The following is an 18,480-nucleotide window of genomic DNA, read 5'->3' as shown; positions in this document are numbered from 1 at the left end:
TAATATTATAAAACACAAATGTAACAAACAAATATGTCAGAGCCTAGTTTTGCCCTTAAAGTAAAAGAAACATGATCAGCAAAAGAACACTATTCAAATCAGTGTGGACCCTAATTGGAAGTTAGATTTGACAAGATTTTATAAAGACTTTGCAGGATGATTGGGGAAAGTTTGAATGTAGACTATATGTGAGACATCATTTGGAACAGATTGTTCGTTTCCCTGGGTATATCATGCTATTTGTGGTTGTGTGAGACTGTACTGATTCTTAAGAGAAATGGGATCAGTGTGTTGTGATGTCTACAAATATTTTCAAATTATTGAGCCATGGTGAATATAAATAGGGGGAAAGAGAGTATGCCAATTTGGCAAGAAGTATGGTGGATGTGTATTGTTTTACTCTTAAATTTTTTCTGAAGAGTTGAACATTTTTAAAGAGGAAGTTTCAGAGGAAACTAAAATCTAGGAGGAGAGAGGAGCCATTGTTGGGAGGTTTGTTCCATTTACCTTCCACCAGTACAGGTGGCCATGTCACCTGATCTGCTATCTGTATATCCTCTACCTTCTCCCCAACCTAAAGCTGCCTCATTTCCCATTTCCACAGGTGAAGACCCCCTTGTGGATGATCAGAACGAGCGAGATATCAACTCAGTAGCTGGTGTTTTAAAACTGTATTTCCGAGGACTGGAAAACCCACTCTTTCCTAAGGAAAGGTTTCAAGATTTGATATCTACTATTAGTAAGTATTTCCCAGGTGGAACCATCACATCCTCGATGATGCTTTTTTTTTTTTTTTTTTTTTTTTTTGTCAGTCCTGGGGCTTGAACTCAGGGCCTGAGCACTGTCCCTCAGCTCTTCAGCTCAAGGCAAGTGCTCTACCACTTGAGCCACAGCACCACTTCCGGTTTTCTGGTGGTTTATTGGAGATAAGAGTTTCACGGCTTTTTCTGCCCGGGCTGGCTTTGAACTGCGATCCTCAGATCTCAGCCTCCTGAGTAGCTAGGATTACAGGTGTGGGCCATTGGCTCCTGGCCTCGATGAAGCTTTATTGAAGCTGCACTATTGGCTTATCACTGTGCCAGGCATCAAGGAAGGATGTCATGAAAGTGTGGCCTTTATCCTCACAGACCTTAGAACCAAGCTGTGGTTTGCAAGGAGAGGCCAATGGATATGACAGAAGCCTGATACAGAAGAGCTTAGGTGAGAAGCAGAGTGAGGCTCAGTTTTGGGGACTGGACCCAAGGGAGGCATGGGAGCAGGGTCTCTAGCAGTGGACACAGGGAATCCTGGGAAAAGTTAGGGACACAGACCACTGGAACCAGCAGAAGGGTGTCCTGACCTGTGCATCGTGCAAGAGGGAAAGTTAGATGGAGCAAGCGGTGGAAGAGCTTTCTACCTTGGGGGATGGGGAACCACACAAGGTCTGGGGGTCAGGTGAGCAGGCAAGGGAATGGTAGGAATAAGTTACATTGTTAGCACAAGAGCCCTTCTTGACAGTTGTGTTTCTGTGCATGAAGTCAGGAAGAGCAGGCTTCAGGGAGTGGGGACTGACCTCAAGGCGTCTTGGCTATAAGATGCTCAGATCCAAAGCACTTTTGGGGAGGAAATACTTTTAAAATAAACGTTTAGTTTGAGCATATTGTATTGGATTTAGAGAAGAGTTAGTCCACCTCAGTTTCACTGCTGTTCTTCTCCCGGGACTTGGTGAGTTATCTGCAGTCAGGAGCATGTCGACAGTTGACAAAGGGAGAGAGAGGCCTGAGTGCTCTTGGGCTCTTGTGCCAAGGCCCTGCCTGTGCCCATCTGTCACCTCCACTAATTCCTGCCCGTCTTTCTAGATCTGCTGCAACCTTAACCTACGACCTGAGAATCCCAGACCACAAAGGTCTAGTCTGAACTCCATGTCTCTTATTCATTCAGTGTTTCCAGAAACCCAGTAATCCATTTCCTATGTAGAGCCCTGAGTGGACAAGAAGGTCAGTCTCTAGCACAGGTCATGACCAGGACATTACCTAATTCAAGTCACAGCATGAGAAAGTCTATTCTCAGTTTCTTTCCAACCCTGTGATTATACCAAAGAGAAGACATAACACATACATGCCAACTTCCCTTCTGAACACAGAGAGCCAGGCTCAGTCTCTGGAAACTTGGTAGGCAACAATGACTACCTATAATTTGGTTAACTATAGTTTTGGTTGCTTTTGTTGTACAATTGTCCCCATCTGTGGTATTGATTTCTAAGTCTAGTTACTGAGTCAACTGCAGTATGAGGATAATTAGTGAAAAATTTCAGAAATAGTTCATTGTTCAAAAACTTTTATTACAGTGAGTTAACATCGTTCTACCATTAGCTACAGTTATCATTACTCCTGTGCCTAATGTTGTCAAAGGCAGATGCAAATAAGGGGATACGGGATTTATGGGGTTTGATACTCCCTGCCATTTCAGACATCCTCAGAACGCCTTTGACTCTACAGATAAGGGAGAACTTATGCACCTCCTAACTGGGGTATTGATCCCCATTTCTCATGAACAGATTAAGGTAAAATTTCCTTTTAAAATAAATATATCTATCCAGGTGCCAGTGGCTTACACCTGTAATCCTAGCTACACAGGAGGCTGAGATGTGAGGATCATGGTTCAAAACCAGCTAAGACAGAAAAGTCTGTGAGACTCTTATCTCTAATTACTCACACAGAAAAGCTAGAAGGAGAGATGTTGGCTCAAAGGATAGAGCACTAGCCTTGAGAGGGGAAAAAAAGGCCCATGGAAACAAACAAACAAAAACCCTCCTTTCTTGCAGCCCCCAACTATCCAGACTTCACTCTACCCAGATTCAAGGGTTTGGCTTTTGTTAGGTTTTCTCCACTGGAAGTCATGAAGATCAATTCTGATTGGCTCTAAGTAGACCATGCCTCTAACCCCTCCTATGCCTAGAGCTGTGACATTTTGATTGTCAAGCCAGAATTCTGTATGGATGCTCTAAATGAGAACGATCCAGCTGGTCACTGGGGACTGACGTGGAAGGTGGGACAGCGAATAGCTGCTGCTTTGCCCTCCGAAGATGACCAGCACCCTGAAACCCGTTTATGTTACAGAACTGGAAAGCCCAGCTGAGAGGGTGCACCAGATCCAGCAAATCCTCATCACCCTGCCCCGTGTGGTCATCGTGGTCATGAGATACCTCTTCGCTTTCCTCAACCAGTGAGTGCCTTGCTGAGGGGCCCCTGTTTTGACTATCCCTGACCTCCTCTTGTTGGGAGGGGGTGTCCTGAAGCGTTTGCAGATGTTACTGTGTTCAAAGCAGAACAATGAACCATCCTGGATTTGAATATAGAGTCCTCCCTTCAAAAGACAGGAAACATGAGGGATTGGCCTCTCCCAGGTGACTTGTGGGTACCTGCTTTCTCCTAGCCTCTCCCAGTATAGCGACGAGAACATGATGGATCCCTACAACCTGGCCATCTGCTTCGGGCCCACCCTCATGCACATCCCTGATGGACAGGACCCTGTGTCCTGCCAGGCACACGTCAATGAAGTCATCAAAACCATCATCATCCATCATGAAGCCATCTTCCCCAGCCCCCGGGAGCTAGAGGGACCCGTATATGAAAAATGCATGGCTGGAGGGGAAGAATATTGGTAAGATGCTATGCCTCTTAATGTTATTCTCATCATCGCTCACCAGTGAGAAGTCCCCACCCCTACAAGTCCTGACTGCTTTAAAGTCTATAGTTCCACATGCATTTTCTCGTTTGAGCTTCATACAGCCTTACACCAAAGGAAGGTACATTCATCAAGAGTCCATGGGTTACAGGGAATAGAAACACAACATGTCTGTGTCAAACAGAAGTCCGGTGTGAGTGGATCTGGGGACTTAACTCTTTTTTTTTTTTTCTGTCAGTTGTGGGGGCTGAACTCTGGGCCTGGGCACTGCCCCTCAGCTCTTCAGCTCAAGGCTAGTGCCCTACCACTTGAGCCACAGCACCACTTCCGGCTATTTTCTGCTTATGTGGTGCTGAGGAATCGAACCCAGGGCCTCATGCATGCAAGGCAAGCATTCTTCCACTGAGCCACCTTCCCAGCCCGGGACTTAACTCTTATTATCAGGATTTGTCTGCAATCCCCACCCATTAGCTTTGCTTTCCTCTGTACTGGCTTCATTCTCAGTCTTCCCCTCGATGGTTGCAAGAAGGCGGCCAGCAGCTCCAGCTTTGTAGTGCATTCTCTGAGAAGCCTCAGTGGGGAGGAGGGAGGGGGGGGGAGCTTCACCTTCCCAAATGTTCCAGCACAGGCCTGGGATGTGCTTTGTGCTGCCATTGGGTCTGGTGAAGTCAAGACAATAGTGTGGAGAGGTAACGCCCTCGCTGGCCTGCTGGGCCTGGCCAGGCTTCTCAGGAAGGAACCATCCCCTGTAATCACTCAGAAGTAAGAGTGACACTTCCCACCAGCATCACCTCCCACCCAGGACTTCCCTCTTCTGCACAAAGTGAGCTTGATTCTGGAGTGTTCTACTCCAGGTCGGCTATCACTCATTGGGTACTTCCATGTTGCCTGAGACTACACCTGGTCTTAGATCTACTTTAAAACCTTTTCAGAACCATGTCTAGCCTAATATGTGCAGGCAGGAAAAAACTGAAGATTCAACCAAGAGGTGAGTCTAGGTATTTGCTTCAGAAACCTAGAGAGAAGGAATCTGTCATCATTAAAAACTGATAAAGGGACTTGGTGCTTAGTATGCCTGAGACTCTGGGTTCAATCCCCAATACCCACATACCCTCTCCTATACCAGAAGAAAAGAAAAGGATAACTGTTTAAGTAGCTACATTTACCCCCAAGAGTTTTGTTACACAGGGTGTAACATCACATGATACTCCATAAATATGTACAATTTTGTGCTCGTATGTATCAGTTAAATTTTCTAATTAAAAAAGAAGACTCCATGAAAAGAAATGCAGTCAAAACCTGAAACTCAGCATATAAGCAAGAGAGACCCACCAAAGGCTGCTGCTGTTTCTTTATTCCTAGGATGATACACAACTACAGTACCCAGCTGCATATTCAAGTCTACTTTCCCAGGTTCCTACAAGGTTTCCCCAGGTTCTCCTTTTTAACCTTTCTCCCCCTCCCCCACCCTACTTTTGCAGTATGGATATTCAGTTCAGGGCCTCATGTTTGCTGGATGAGTGCTCTACCACTTGAGCCACATCCCCAGCCATTTTGCTTTTAGTTTGTTTTTGAAATAGGGTCTAATACTTTTGCCTGGGCCAGCCTTGGATCAGACCACAGTCCTGTCTCCATCTCCCAGTCTGGGATCATAGGCATGCACCACCAGAAAGTTTGGTTTTTGTTTTGTCTACTGAGAAAAGGTCTCCATTTATATAAATCTCCCAGGCTGGTCTCAAACTCAAGAATCTTCTGTCTCAGCCTTCCAAGTGCTGGGATTATAGGAGTACACCACCATACAGATCCAGAATTTGTTTTTTGATTAATGTTAATTCTGGAATTGCCTTAGTTCTGTGAACCGATTTGGATACCTGCTTCAAAGAAGGGAGGTGAATTCCGGTCCCTCTGACCTTGTGCACATATGTCTGAGCTGTAGTGATGTCCGATCAGGGCTCTGTGCACTCATTGGGGGCCCCACAGAGAAAGTCCACCCCTTTTGTGTCACAGAAACACTAAACATGTAGAATGCATCCCTAATGCACAAAGGGAACCTTCCACACATTTTACCACCGTCACTGGTTTTCTTGGCACAATAGCTGGTACAATTGTATATAACGTGTTCTGACAAGGGATCTGCAGATCCTGCCTCCCAAAGAACAATGTGCAATAACCATACTTTTCTCAATCCCATTCATTTTTCATGAGACTGGAAAACCCCCATTATATGGTCATTTTGGAGGAGTTATGAAAGTCAAGAAAGGTACATTTGGACATAACCTTGACAATTAAAAAAGAAAGAAAGAAAGAAAGGTAGATTTGGCAAAGATCCCAGCACAGTGGTTCCCAAGCTCTGGTTGTGTCTTGAGTCCTGGCTGGGCTGCAGGGATGGAGCAGGAACAGGTAGTTCCAGAAGTGAGGTCCAGGGCCAGCCCAAGGCACACTTCTTAGAGAAAGTAAAGACTGCACTAAGGCAGTAGGGTAAACTGGGGCCACTCAGTGAGGACTGGAGGAAGAAAGTTCTAGGCCTGGAACATTTGGTAATTTGAAAAGCTGCTCTGTTTGGCTGGGGTGTGGAGGATTGAGAATTGAGAGTCAGGGGGCTGCACAGGTTAGATGAGGCTATGACCTTATCCAGGGGATAGGAGAATTCTTCAGCAGAAAGCTTATACTCCTTCACTTGACATGGCAAACATCCCCTCATCTGAGAAGCCATTCTTGACCCTCTATATAGGTCCCCTTGGCTCATTTCTTTCCTACCACACATCATTTCAGCTGACACGTGTTTAATCCACTAGCTTGTTTCCTTGTCCTATTTTCTAGAATGGGAGCAGTGAGGCCCAGGACCTTGTCCACCTGACCTATCAAAGCATTCCTCCTACTTAACACATGGTATAAAGTAGAACCCACTTAATGGTTCACACCTATAATCCTAGCTACTCAGGAGGCTGAGATCTGAGGACTGCAGTTCAAAGCCAGCCTGGGCAGAAAAGCCCATGAGACTCTTATCTCCAATTAACCACCAAAAAGCCAGAAGTGGAGTTGTGGCTCAAGTGATGTGTCTGGCCTTAAGTGAAAAAGCTTGAGTGCTGGCCTTAAGTGTTGGCCTTGATCAAATGACCACATGAATGAATTCTGGCCTCAAGAAGCTTATAATCTAACAGCAGGGTAGAGATTGTCCCAGTACACGAATGACACATCGTCACATCGTCCAGGGTGTTCCCACCACCTAGATTGGCCTGTGTATTATACATGGAAGATGAGGCAGCCCTGGTTCCACCTCTTCATGGGATGTGTCAGCACATCTGTAAGACAAGGAGGCAGGACAGGATAACCGACTCTCAGTACTTCAGGGGTCCTTTCTGGTCCACGCAAGGTTTTACCATTGCCATCAGGAGCTTTCTGAATAGGAGGAAATTGTCATCTATTCTGTGCTGTTACAGCAGAATTCTGGAGACTGGGTTATTTATAATGATCAGAAAGTTTTATAGCTCAGGATTCTGGAAGGTAGAGGGTCAAGAGCTAGCAGCAGTGCCTTGTGAGGGCTTTCCTGCTACAGCATCCCAGGGCAGAAGGCAGAAGGGCAAGAAAGTGCAAGGGTGAGTGACTCAGAACAGGGTAGTTGGTCAGAGTCACTTTTAATCCAGTCCCCTCATGCTAAGTAATCCACTCCTGTGCTCACAATAGCCATCCATTCCTTTGCTTAGAGCCACCTCCCAACATGGTTACACTGGAGATGAAATTTCCAACACATGAACTTTGGGGGACACACTCATCTGAATGACAGCCTTCACCTAGAAGATACCCTGACAAATGCCAGGGCTAGCACAGGCCTGACGGAGGTATTCAGGAAGCTACTCTGCAAGGGACTAGGAGCAGTGGATGTCACATAGAAAAGACAAGATGAGGTGCTTCTAGTCCTGTCCCGAGTGGGCCCCAGAGGAGCCCTGGGATGACACCCGTGGAAGGCCAAGGGAAGTGTGAGGGTGCATGGCCTCCCGACAAGTCCTTTCCTTGTGTTCATTTGCAGTGACAGCCCACACAGCGAGCCAGGCACCATCGATGAGGTGGACCATGACAATGGCACGGAGCCGCACACCAGTGATGAAGGTAAGTGAGCAATTTCCAGACCCAGCACCTAACCTGAGACCCCCCATAGTGCTTCAGGCCGCCCACAGTGCTGGCCCACACAGGGCCCAGCTCCCCAAGGCAGCACAGCCATCCTTCCGAGCAGTCCTGACACATCTGCAGGAAGACTGAGCTCACTGCCAAGGGCCCACAGCATTTGAAGGATCTCACTGAAATGGTTCATTCTTTATTTTTGTGCTTGTCTTGGGGCTGGCACTCTACTACTGGAGCCACACTTCTGCTTCTAGCTTTTTGGCCATTCATTGGACATAAGAACCTCACAGACTTTCCTACCCGAGCTAGCTTCAAACCACAATCCTCAGATCTCATTCTTTTAAATATGGGAGAGAAAATAATTACAGTATCCACTCTGGACTGTATTTGCTTTTACATCATACAACATTTAACTTTTATTTTACATAGGAAGGTTTTCATGCAGGCACACATGCCGAGGGCTGGTAGTGGTCATGGAATGGTCCTACACAGTCTAGGCACATCCTCCCTTGCTCCTCTTTGTGTGTCTTCTGTAGGACTTGAAATCAGGGCTTCATACTCTCACTTCTCTTTTTCACACAAGGCTAGTGCTCTACCACTTAAGCCACACCTCTGCTTCTGGCTTCTGAAGATAAGAATTGCACAGATTTTTCTGCCCAGGCTGGCTTCATACCATATCTCATATCTCAGCCAATCAAGAAACTAGACTTATGGACATGAGTCACTGGCACCTGACCATATAGTTTTACTTTTAACAACTCATTATTTAGAAGTTCTTTACTTGGCTGTTGTGTTTCCCTCTTGAGATAACCCCAGGCAATGTTGAAAGCACTTATGTTAGAAGAACATTTTCCAGTGGTTTCTAGGAGCTGGAGAAAAGGCAAGACTGATAGATGGACTTTCACATTCAGTTCCTAAGAGAGAACTTGAACTCAGATAGTCTTAACCTGCTTTAGGTCATATGAACAGAAAATGACAGCAAAAAAAACCATTAGCCCATTGCTTAAACTGATCAAGACTGTCCTTGACCCAAGAATAAATGTTCTATGGGCAGTTATGTTTAAACTATGACCCAAGGAATTCTTCCTCTCTCACAATAAAGTCTACGGATGCATGTATTCATTTGCTAGAGCTGCCAAAACAAAATAACCACAGATTGGTTAACCACAGCTAGGCTTTAAACAGCAACTAACTTCCTCATAGTTTTGGACACTAGACACCCACGATCAAGGAGCTGCATTAGGGTTAGTTTCTGAGAGGCCTCTCTCCCTGACTTGCCACCAGTGGTCTCCATTTATGCACAGGGATGGCTAGTGTGTCTTCCTCTTCTTAAAAGGGCACAGTGCTATTGGATTAGGGCTGCACATTTGGAACTTGCTGAGCAGTACCCCAGTTTCCTTCTTTCTTTCTTTTTTAACCTAATTAAAGGGCCTGTCTCCAAATATAATCACATTGAGTTAGGGCTTCAATTTAATGAATTTTGAGGGAACACAGTACAAAATGGTGAACTTTGAAAATTCTGGGAACCCTTAAAAATTACATGCCACATTTTGCCCATGTGCCATCTATTTGACCTCTCAGAAGTTTTAAAAAAAAAACACTGAAAGTATTGTAAGTGGACAAAGAGGAAAGGGCTTGTGGAAACAGAAACAGAACTTATTCTAAAGTGTAAAAGGAAAAGAAGTTTATTAAAATGGACTTTAATAATTGTTAAAATATTGAGAGCAAGAGGGGCAATGGAAAATCCAGTATTCCCAGTTCGTACTAGCCATTTTGAGGAATCTGATGGCTTGTCAGAGGTCACGCTGGAAAGTGGATCCAGCATCCCAAGGCCTGGTTCATTCATTGCTCTTACCAGACACACTCCCTGTCCTTCTCCATAGAAACCAGGGCCATGTGATGGAGATTCCTGGGCTGTCCCTCTTCTGACCTCACGGACGTTCTCTCACTTGATTTCCTTCCAGAAGTGGAGCAGATCGAGGCCATTGCCAAGTTTGACTATGTGGGTCGGTCCCCTCGTGAGCTGTCTTTCAAGAAGGGGGCCTCCCTGCTCCTCTACCACCGTGCCTCAGAGGACTGGTGGGAGGGTCGGCACAACGGTGTGGATGGACTCATCCCTCATCAGTACATAGTTGTACAAGACATGTGAGTGGGAATTGGAGCCTTCTGGAAGAATGTGGTGATAGATTAGTAATGTCTGGAACAGGCAGTGGATGAGAAATACTAGGCTGAATGCTGGTCATTTGTTCTCCCAGATACAGTACGCTTAATGTTCTGTAAGAAAAGGTTGTTACATCCCCTAAATGGTAAAAACAAATATGAATTGCTCATTTGCCCCTGGCCACAACCCAGATCCATCAGTCAGTTCCCACAACCTTCATCACCCTCCATGGTTCTTAGCACCCAGTGGATTTTCCCCTGTTCCTCTACTTCCCAGTGGCCAGTGACAGCTTTCCATCTCTTCCCTGCCCACTGTTCTTACTCCAGATGTGGCTCTCTCAGGAGATGTGCTGAAACAAACACACCCTGTTTCCAGTTAATAGAGTACCTCATCATTTCAAGGGTTAAAAATTGTGTGCTTCCCAAATACCTAACCCTATAGAACATCTCAGACAGTTGACACGTCCCCATTCCTTTGGAGGCCATTGAAGTCTCCTCCTGTGCACACATTCCCTGCTCAGGGCAGATTGGTCGTGGAAGCCATTGCTGGGCTAAGCCTCACAGAAAGGGACCAAAAGCCTGTGCTTTCATGACAGAAGGAACGGCCAAGACAAGACAAAGGCCAAGGCCAAGCAGACAGTATGAGGAATGTCATAGTAGTGGGGATCCCGAAGCCTCTGACACCATGAACAAGTCACTGGAAGGGAGAGAGCTATGGAAGGAGGCTAGCAGAACACCTCAAGAAGCTTGAGATCCCCTCGCAATTGTCCCGCCCCTTAGATGGGACAGTGACTAAAGGACACACCTCTTCTTTCCTCACTCAGTCCTGAACCACTTCTCATGTAGCTCCATGGAGTCTTAGAGACTTGAATTCTTCCCAGTTTGCAGAATCCCACATGTCTCCAGCCTGTGTCTCCAGTACAAAGCTTTTCCTAGCACAGACACATTCAGAAAAGAACAAACTAGAGAAGGGGGAGGAAAGTAGCCATGAGTTGGTGGGACAAAAGAGTGTCTCTTGCAAGAGACGGGCTCCAGGAGCCTTGCAGTGGGCACGCATGGTGGAAAGGTGGTTCGAGCATCAGGCACAGATCGCCACATGGGGGCGGGGGTGGTGTTCACTTGGTCCCCAGCCTTGGATGGAGGAGCTGGTGTGGAGGGAGGAGTCTCCAATGATTCATGTCTCTCTTTTCACCAGGGACGATGCCTTCTCTGACAGCTTGAGCCAGAAGGCTGACAGCGAGGCCAGCAGTGGGCCTCTGCTGGATGACAAGGCCTCCTCCAAGAATGACCTCCAGTCTCCCACAGAGCACATCTCGGATTATGGCTTTGGGGGGGTGATGGGCCGGTAGGAAATGCGGGTTCATTTTTTTTCTTTCCTGTCAGTGCCTTGTGGGTGTGTCTGAGTTGAGAGAAGCAAGAGGGTGGCAATGAGAGGAGGAGGCTGTTGTAGCCCTTTGCTCCCACAGCTGTGACGTGGGTGGGCTGGCTGGACCCGGCTCAGAGAGCCAAGTCCAAAATGAGCTGACTTTGTTTGGGTAGGGGGTGGAGAAGGAAAAGGGAAGATGAACTTAGGGAACTCGAAGCTTTTTACTTAATAATGACAGGCCAGTCTGGGCTACATAGTGAGACTCTGCCTCAAAAAAAGTAACAATGATGATGATGTAAGTAAGAGAGAAATTGGCATATTTTTCCCCCCTTCTCTACACCTTTTCCCAGCTTTCTGTTAAAGACCTGAGTTGTTATACGTATCTTAAAAAATGTAAAGTAGCTCATATATTTCCTGAAATATATTACATAAACAGAGAACTCACACCTACTCATGTGGGAGGGAAATTGATACTCAACTCTACCCACTTATTGGGTCGGAGAAAATCTGTCAGTTTCTTCACACCCCACAGGGCAGGGCTGAGTCACATGACCTTTCTACGAAGAAGTATCTGTGCCTATTATTCTGAGGACAGGTTATGGTCCATCATAAACTGATTTTAAATATATATATATATATATATATATATATATATATATATTTAGAGAGAGAGAGAGAATGGGATGAAGAGAGGGGGGAGGGAGGGAGAAGGAAAAGAACAAAAAACACTGATAGTCTCTCATTGCTTTTATTATTGGACTCAAAATGTCATACTCTGCTTCCACCCATGGAAGGGTTATGTGACTAGTCCTCATGTGCAGGTCTTTGCAGAAGAGCCAGATAAACCAGTGGTAACATCCATGTATGAGTTTATTTCAGCGTAACTCCTGGTGTCTCTTCTCGGCATGTTCTGTTCAGTTCAGAACGCTGCCAGATGATAGGATCCAAGGAAGGGAATAGAAGGCTGGGAATGGTAGACAAGAAGGTCATGGTTCCCCAGCTCCTGGAAGGACAGTGTCTTCTCCTGCCTCTCTTGTCCTCTCCCTCTTCCCCCTCTCATCTCTTCCTTTCATGTTCTTTCTCCATGCTTCTTCCTTCCTGTGCTTTGGTCCTGTTGGGGCATCCATGGGCCTGCTAAGCTTGGCTGGGGGGGATAGGGTCTAAAGTGTTTTTGACCACATTGAACTTAGGTCCCAGTCACCTTCCATTCCCAACACACCATCCCTCCCCTGCCTCACTTCCAGATTCCCCTTCCCTGCCCCAAATCCTTTCTCCTCAAGGAGTTTTCAAACCCACTCCAAGGTGGAAGATGAGTAGAATGGATCTGCAAAAGAGCACAGGAAGGCAGATGGCAGACGTGGGATAGGGCTTGCCTCCATACACACCTATCAGAGCCGGAAAGCCATCCCAATCCACATGCCAGGACTCTTAAATGACTAGTCTTCCAGGATCGGGAAAAGCCTCCCCCATCTGGGGAGCCTGGGGGCGGGGGCGGGGGGGATCAGTGGCAACAGTGAATAGGTTTGGTTTCCCAGGGAATGTGCCACCCCCTGTTCACAGGATGCTGGTGGCTTTTTGGTACAGTCAAGCCTCGATGCTTCAGACTACTTAGAACCCCCACTGGACTCCCACCAGAATCGTGGCTATGTCCGGAAAAACTTCCACCCCAACTGACCATCACCAAAGCCTTCCAGGGTGAAGTTCTCCCAACCTGACTTTCCCTGAGAGGAGGCGAGCGCCAGTGCAGTGTGTGGCATGGAGCCAGAGCTGCCCGCTTCCTGGGCACAAGTCCCACGTCCTCAGGCTATGGCCAGCAGGTGCCACCCAGCCCTCCCCTTGCCGCATTGTGCAGTCTGGCTGAACGAGGCTTCACTGTACCCCTCCCTAGACTAGCATGTAGCCACAGCAAGGGGGTTGGCTGGCCCATGCCAAGATGTCCAGGGTTGACTTGTGCTCCGTGCCCCTCCCAACCCCTGGTCCTTTGCAGAGTGCGGTTACGGTCAGACGGAGCGGCCATCCCCAGGCGTCGAAGCGGGGGAGACACCCACAGCCCACCTCGGGGCCTGGGCCCCAGCATAGACACACCACCCCGAGCTGCCGCCTGCCCCAGCAGCCCCCACAAACTCCCCCTCACCCGGGGGCGGATCGAGAGCCCCGAGAAGAGGAGGATGGCAACATTTGGGAGCGCCGGCAGCATCAACTACCCTGACAAGAAGGCGCTCTCAGAAGGGCACTCCATGAGGTCCACCTGCGGCTCCACCCGGCACAGCAGCCTGGGGGACCACAAGTCCCTGGAGGCCGAGGCCCTGGCAGAAGTAAGGGCCAGCAGAAAGCAGCCAAGTCAACAAGGCCCCAGGGGCAGCGGGTGGGAACGGCCCCGAGAGGAATCACAGCAGATTTTGCCAGCCTCAAGGCTAAGACAGAAAAGGAGTCAGTGAGCTGGCTTCCGCCCCTAGCCCGGTCTTTCTGTACATTCAGAGGCTGATTGAAGGCAGCCACCGGCTTGGGTTCTCATGGCTGAAGAGTGCCAGAGCCCAGGTTGGATGACAGAGATAGGAAAAAAATCTCCCCTCAAGATGTTACCATTCAGTCATTCATTCATTCAATCCACCCATCTTTCATTCATTCCTCCATTCATTTACTGACATATGTTGATTGAACATCTGTTATGATCATGGTGACAGTCGCTGCAAGGTGATGCCTCCAATAGTGGTTAGTCCTGCCCTTGTGAACTCACCGTTTATAAAGAAGAGAGTGCTGTCAGTTGGGATATAGCACAGCCCTGGACTGGCACTGAGGGTTAGGTTGGACACCTTTAAGGAGAGCCTGAGATCTAGGAATCCTACCTAGACAGGGAGAGAGTCCCTTGGGAGGACATGAACTTAGACCCAAAGGGTATAGAACTAAGTAACTGAAGGTTGAAGACAAGAATTTCTTGTTCCAGGCTCTTCCAGGATGATACTTTTTCTATTAGATGAGTAATACGTATAATTTTTTTTTTACATTTGCCAAATGAATAGAACTATACTTAAAGATTTGTTTAACTAGTTCCTGGAGTTTCCTTTCTCTCTGGGTCTGTCTGTGTCTCTTCTATCTGTCTAAAATCGAAGAGGATCATATGTACCTCTTCCAGGTGTCATCTTCTATGTAGGAGGTAGCAGCCAGAGACCCCCCCCCATCCTAGAGCTCTGTGCTGGAGCTTGTGAGCTTTGTCTTTAAGGGGGTCTGATAGGGACTCCAAGGGCTTCCCAGCATACCAACAACTCATGAAGCCAGGCACCAGTGACTTGTGCCTGGAATCCTAGCTATCCTGGAGGCTGAATTCTGAGGATCACAGTTCAAAGTCATCCTGACAGAAAAGTCTATGAGATTCTTAGCTCCACTTAACCAGCAAAAAGCCAGAAGTGGAGTTGTGGCTCAAGTGGTAGAGTATTAGCCTTGAGCAAAAGCTAAGGGACAGTGAGTGCCTTGACCCTGAGTTCAAGCCCCAATACTGGCACAAAAAGAAAGAAAAGAAAGAAGAAAGGAAAGAAGGAAGAAAAGAAAGAGAGAAGAAAGAGAACTCATCAGCAGCTACAACTCCTGTCCATAAAGTCTTCCAACCCCTCAAGCGCTCCCTGGGGCCAGAGCCGTGGCTCAAGGGTCAAGCAGAGGAGGCAGGCAGCTTGGTCCTCCATTTTCAAAAAGCGACATCCTACCACCCACCATTAGCATCCAGCTTTCCCAGCCAGAGTGAGGGGTGAACTGCCTAAGGCCAGGCCCAGACTGCTTCACATAACAAATCAAATCCATGACTGGAAGGGTGGCTCAAGTGGTATAGTGCCAGCTTAGAAAGCATGACATCCTGAGTTCCAACCCCAGTCTGAAGAACAACAACAAGAAGAATCAGTGCAGTCTAGAGCAGTGTTTATCAGTAGGTCTCACAGCAGACAAGTCCCACAGGACATGAGTGAGGGGAGAGGACGAGTTCAGAGCCTGAAGTCATTTTTGGAACTCTGGTCTGACAAAGGTGAAGGACTCAGATGCAAGACTTTTTAGAACATTCAACTTACTGAAGTGCACTGTGAATCTCCAATAGTCCTGACAGGGCCCACTCCATCTCCCAGACTTCTTGGAATTTTATTCGCAGAGCATTTTGCAGGCTGAAGCCACAGAACACACTTAGGGAGGGCTGAATGTGTTTTCTGGGCACGGATGCTTACACAGCCCCTAACCGAACAACCGCCACTCAAGAGCTCCCTTCAGTGACCGAGGTAAAGTAGAACTCATGGCAAACTGTAAGGAGCCAGAAGGATACTGCACATATGTGGGCCTGTTCAACACCACTCTGAAAGCCCTTGATGGCAGACTAGAGGGGAGGTGGTGTAGTGGATGGAGTTAGCCCAGATTCTCCAGTTTCAAAATGTCCACTAGGCTTCATATCTCAAGTCCAGTTTGAGACGTGCAGCACTGTCGTTAAAGTAAGAGGCAGGAAGTGGCTGCCTGTCCCGCCCTGCCCTCCACTGCCTGCAGCTCTCCACCCTACTGACCACTAATGCCAGGCTCCTGCCTAAACCACTCCACTCACCTTTCTCTGTCTTTCTGTCTTTCAGGCTCATACTTTGCTAGGGTAGGAGATGGGAGGTGATCATTACATTTTAATTATGGAAGTTTCACCTTTCAGCTCCCGTTGGGTTCCAGCAAACAGAGGAAACAATGGTGGGAATGGGGAGGGCAGTGGGCGCTCCACTGCCAGCGCAGTAGGCAATGTGAGGGCAGTTTATGGGTGGTGAGTTGTGTCCCTGTGGGCGGGGAGGTAGCAGACAGAGAAAGGACCATCAGCTCCCTTTTCAGGAGCATCCCCAGCAACGATAGAGAGAGAGAAAGAAAGAGAGAGAGAGAGAGAGAGAGAGAGAGAGAGAGAGAGAGAGAGAGAGAGAGATAAGATCCAAGTCTCCTTCTTAAAATTGGGGCAAGAGATGAAATATCATAGAGGAACATAAAAGCTGAGGTTAGTTACTAAGCAGACGTGGATGATCCCCTAAAGTAAAAGGGCTAGGGTGCTGTTGGTTCACACTTGAAATATTAGCTACTCTCTGTTCAAAGCCAACCCAGGCTGAAAAGTCTTCAAGAGTTCATCTTCAAAATAACCAGCAAAAATCCTGACTGAAGGCATGGCTCAAGTAGTAGAGTGCCAGCCAAGCAAGCAAGCTGAGTGTGAGGCCTTCCTTGAGTTTAAGCCCTAGTACCCCCAAAAAGAAAAAGGAAGGAAGGAAAGAGGGAGAGAGAAAAAGATGGAGGGAGGGAGAGAGGGAAGAAAGGAAAAAAGGACAGAAAGAAAGGGAGAAAGAAGGAAAAAAAGAAGCAAAGAAGCAAGCATAGTCTAGGACAGTGGGATGAGCCAGAGACTGAGATGAACTCTGACCCTGGCCAACCTGGGCCATGGGGGACCCCAGAAGAGGCTGCCTGCAGACTGAGAAAGGGGGAATGCAGGAAACCAGATTCATGCAGTTCTTTCAGGGTTGGTCTCGGGATTTGCAGAAGAGCAAACAGGTCTTCACAGTCCCTGTTTCTCAGTGAGACTGGCCCCGCGCCGGCCAGCAACGGTTTTAACAATGTCCCCATTGTGTCCCCAGTAGCCATGTTGGGCTCCAGGCCACACAGCCTGATCAGCTCCTTTTCCATCAGCTGGATGTAGAGCCCGCCCTGAACCCATCACGTGAGCTGAGGAGTCTGGGCTCTGAGGTTAGGAGAACCACTGTCTGATAGTTTCCAAAGCTTCATTCTGTCCATCTTCTCATTCCATCTCCACTGTGAATGAACTGAGAGCCACGGGGAGGTGGAGACTCTCCCAAGGTTATACAGCAGCAGGTGCTATGCTTGTACCGGGATTAGTGCTACCTTCCAGGGCCAGTCCTGCTTCCAGCTTAGGAACTGGATGCTGACAAAGCCGCCTGGTGATCTGAGGAGCCCAGGCTGGCCTGGCATGCCAATCTCTGTCATTGAAAATGCCCTCATGCTGAGGAGTTCGCAAATACAACCACAAGCTGGGGGGTTTTAGGCAGTAAGAATTCTCATAGCATCTGAAAATTTCTACTTTTTTAAAGATGATCATACTTCAGAGAAGAAAGTATCATCTTCTTCCAATTTCACTGAACTTTGTGAACATTCTGATACATTTAGTCACTTTCCCATAGGCAACAGATTTTTGTTGTTAACCTTTCAAGTTGACACATACTTGTAAAAAATTTTATGGGGTACAATGTGAAATAGGCATATGCCTCTGTAAGGCCATTTTTGATGCATACATGCTATGGTACATTTATGCCTGACAATAGTCAGGACCTGAGCCAGATTCCCATGGTTTAAGATTGGGCTGTGCTACTAATTAGCTGAATGACGTTAGCAAGTCATTTAAACAATCTGAGGTTCCTCCTATGTGAGCTGAGTGTAGCAGTTCTATTCTTTGAGTGTAAGGACTGAAGAAGTGTTGGTGGAAAGGGTCTAGGTTTGGTGTTCAATATTTGGTATTATTGCTTCTATGATTATTACCATTGTTTCTGAGTGCTGACTATATTGTCATACCACATTCTTTGTAGAGATCGTATTTCATACATTCACCAAACTCTCTGAGGTTGGTATGGTAATTATCTATGATTTACAAATGAGGATATTGAGGTTCTGAATGATAACTTACCTGAGATCCTATAGCAAGGAAGTGGCAGAGCCAAGATTAGAACCCCTGTCTTGACTCTAGAACTTACCCTCTTGCCAGTCGTGGGACATGTCTTTGTTAAGTGAACTTCCTGTGCAGGACAGGGAGCAGAGATTCTCCCATTGGGTTTTAAGCCAGCCTGGGGATTTGATCTTCCCTCTGAGCCACGTAAGCGCCCCCTCAAAGGCCCACAGCGGGAGCTGCCAGGGAAGGCCTCGAACTGCCCACTTGGAACTAACCGGCACGCTGTCTGTGTCCACAGGACATCGAGAAGACCATGAGCACGGCGCTGCACGAGTTGCGGGAGCTTGAGCGGCAGAACACGGTCAAGCAGGCGCCAGATGTGGTGCTGGACACCCTGGAGCCCCTGAAGAACCCGCCAGGCCCCATCAGCTCGGAGCCTGCCAGCCCCCTGCACACCATCGTCATCCGCGACCCCGACGCCGCCATGCGTCGCAGCAGCAGCTCCTCCACC

At 47.6% G+C, this 18,480-nt stretch overlaps 1 protein-coding gene across 5 annotated transcripts in view; it reads left to right on the top strand.

Annotated features, from left to right (window-relative positions):
- Positions 1-18,480, top strand: part of LOC138840888 (SLIT-ROBO Rho GTPase-activating protein 3) — a 188,608-nt gene that overhangs the window by 164,920 nt on the left and 5,208 nt on the right. For 4 of the 5 annotated variants that reach the window (XM_070041282.1, XM_070041281.1, XM_070041280.1 and 1 more), the window contains 8 exons: positions 605-739; positions 3,099-3,204; positions 3,415-3,642; positions 7,694-7,773; positions 9,750-9,930; positions 11,141-11,290; positions 13,299-13,626; positions 18,268-18,480. The exon at positions 18,268-18,480 is cut by the window's right edge and continues 5,208 nt beyond it. In XM_070041282.1, the coding sequence (XP_069897383.1) occupies positions 605-739; positions 3,099-3,204; positions 3,415-3,642; positions 7,694-7,773; positions 9,750-9,930; positions 11,141-11,290; positions 13,299-13,626; positions 18,268-18,480 (1,421 nt within the window). The remainder of the gene's footprint in view (positions 1-604; positions 740-3,098; positions 3,205-3,414; positions 3,643-7,693; positions 7,774-9,749; positions 9,931-11,140; positions 11,291-13,298; positions 13,627-18,267) is intronic. The other variant, XM_070041284.1, reaches the window with a different exon arrangement.

The sequence above is a fragment of the Dipodomys merriami genome, unplaced genomic scaffold (genome assembly GCF_024711535.1).
Source record: "Dipodomys merriami isolate MVZ:Mamm:240054 unplaced genomic scaffold, mDipMer1.0.p SCAF_305, whole genome shotgun sequence".
Lineage (NCBI taxonomy): Eukaryota > Metazoa > Chordata > Mammalia > Rodentia > Heteromyidae > Dipodomys > Dipodomys merriami.
Note: the sequence above shows the minus strand (reverse complement) of the source record. Positions and strands in the feature narration are given on the sequence as shown.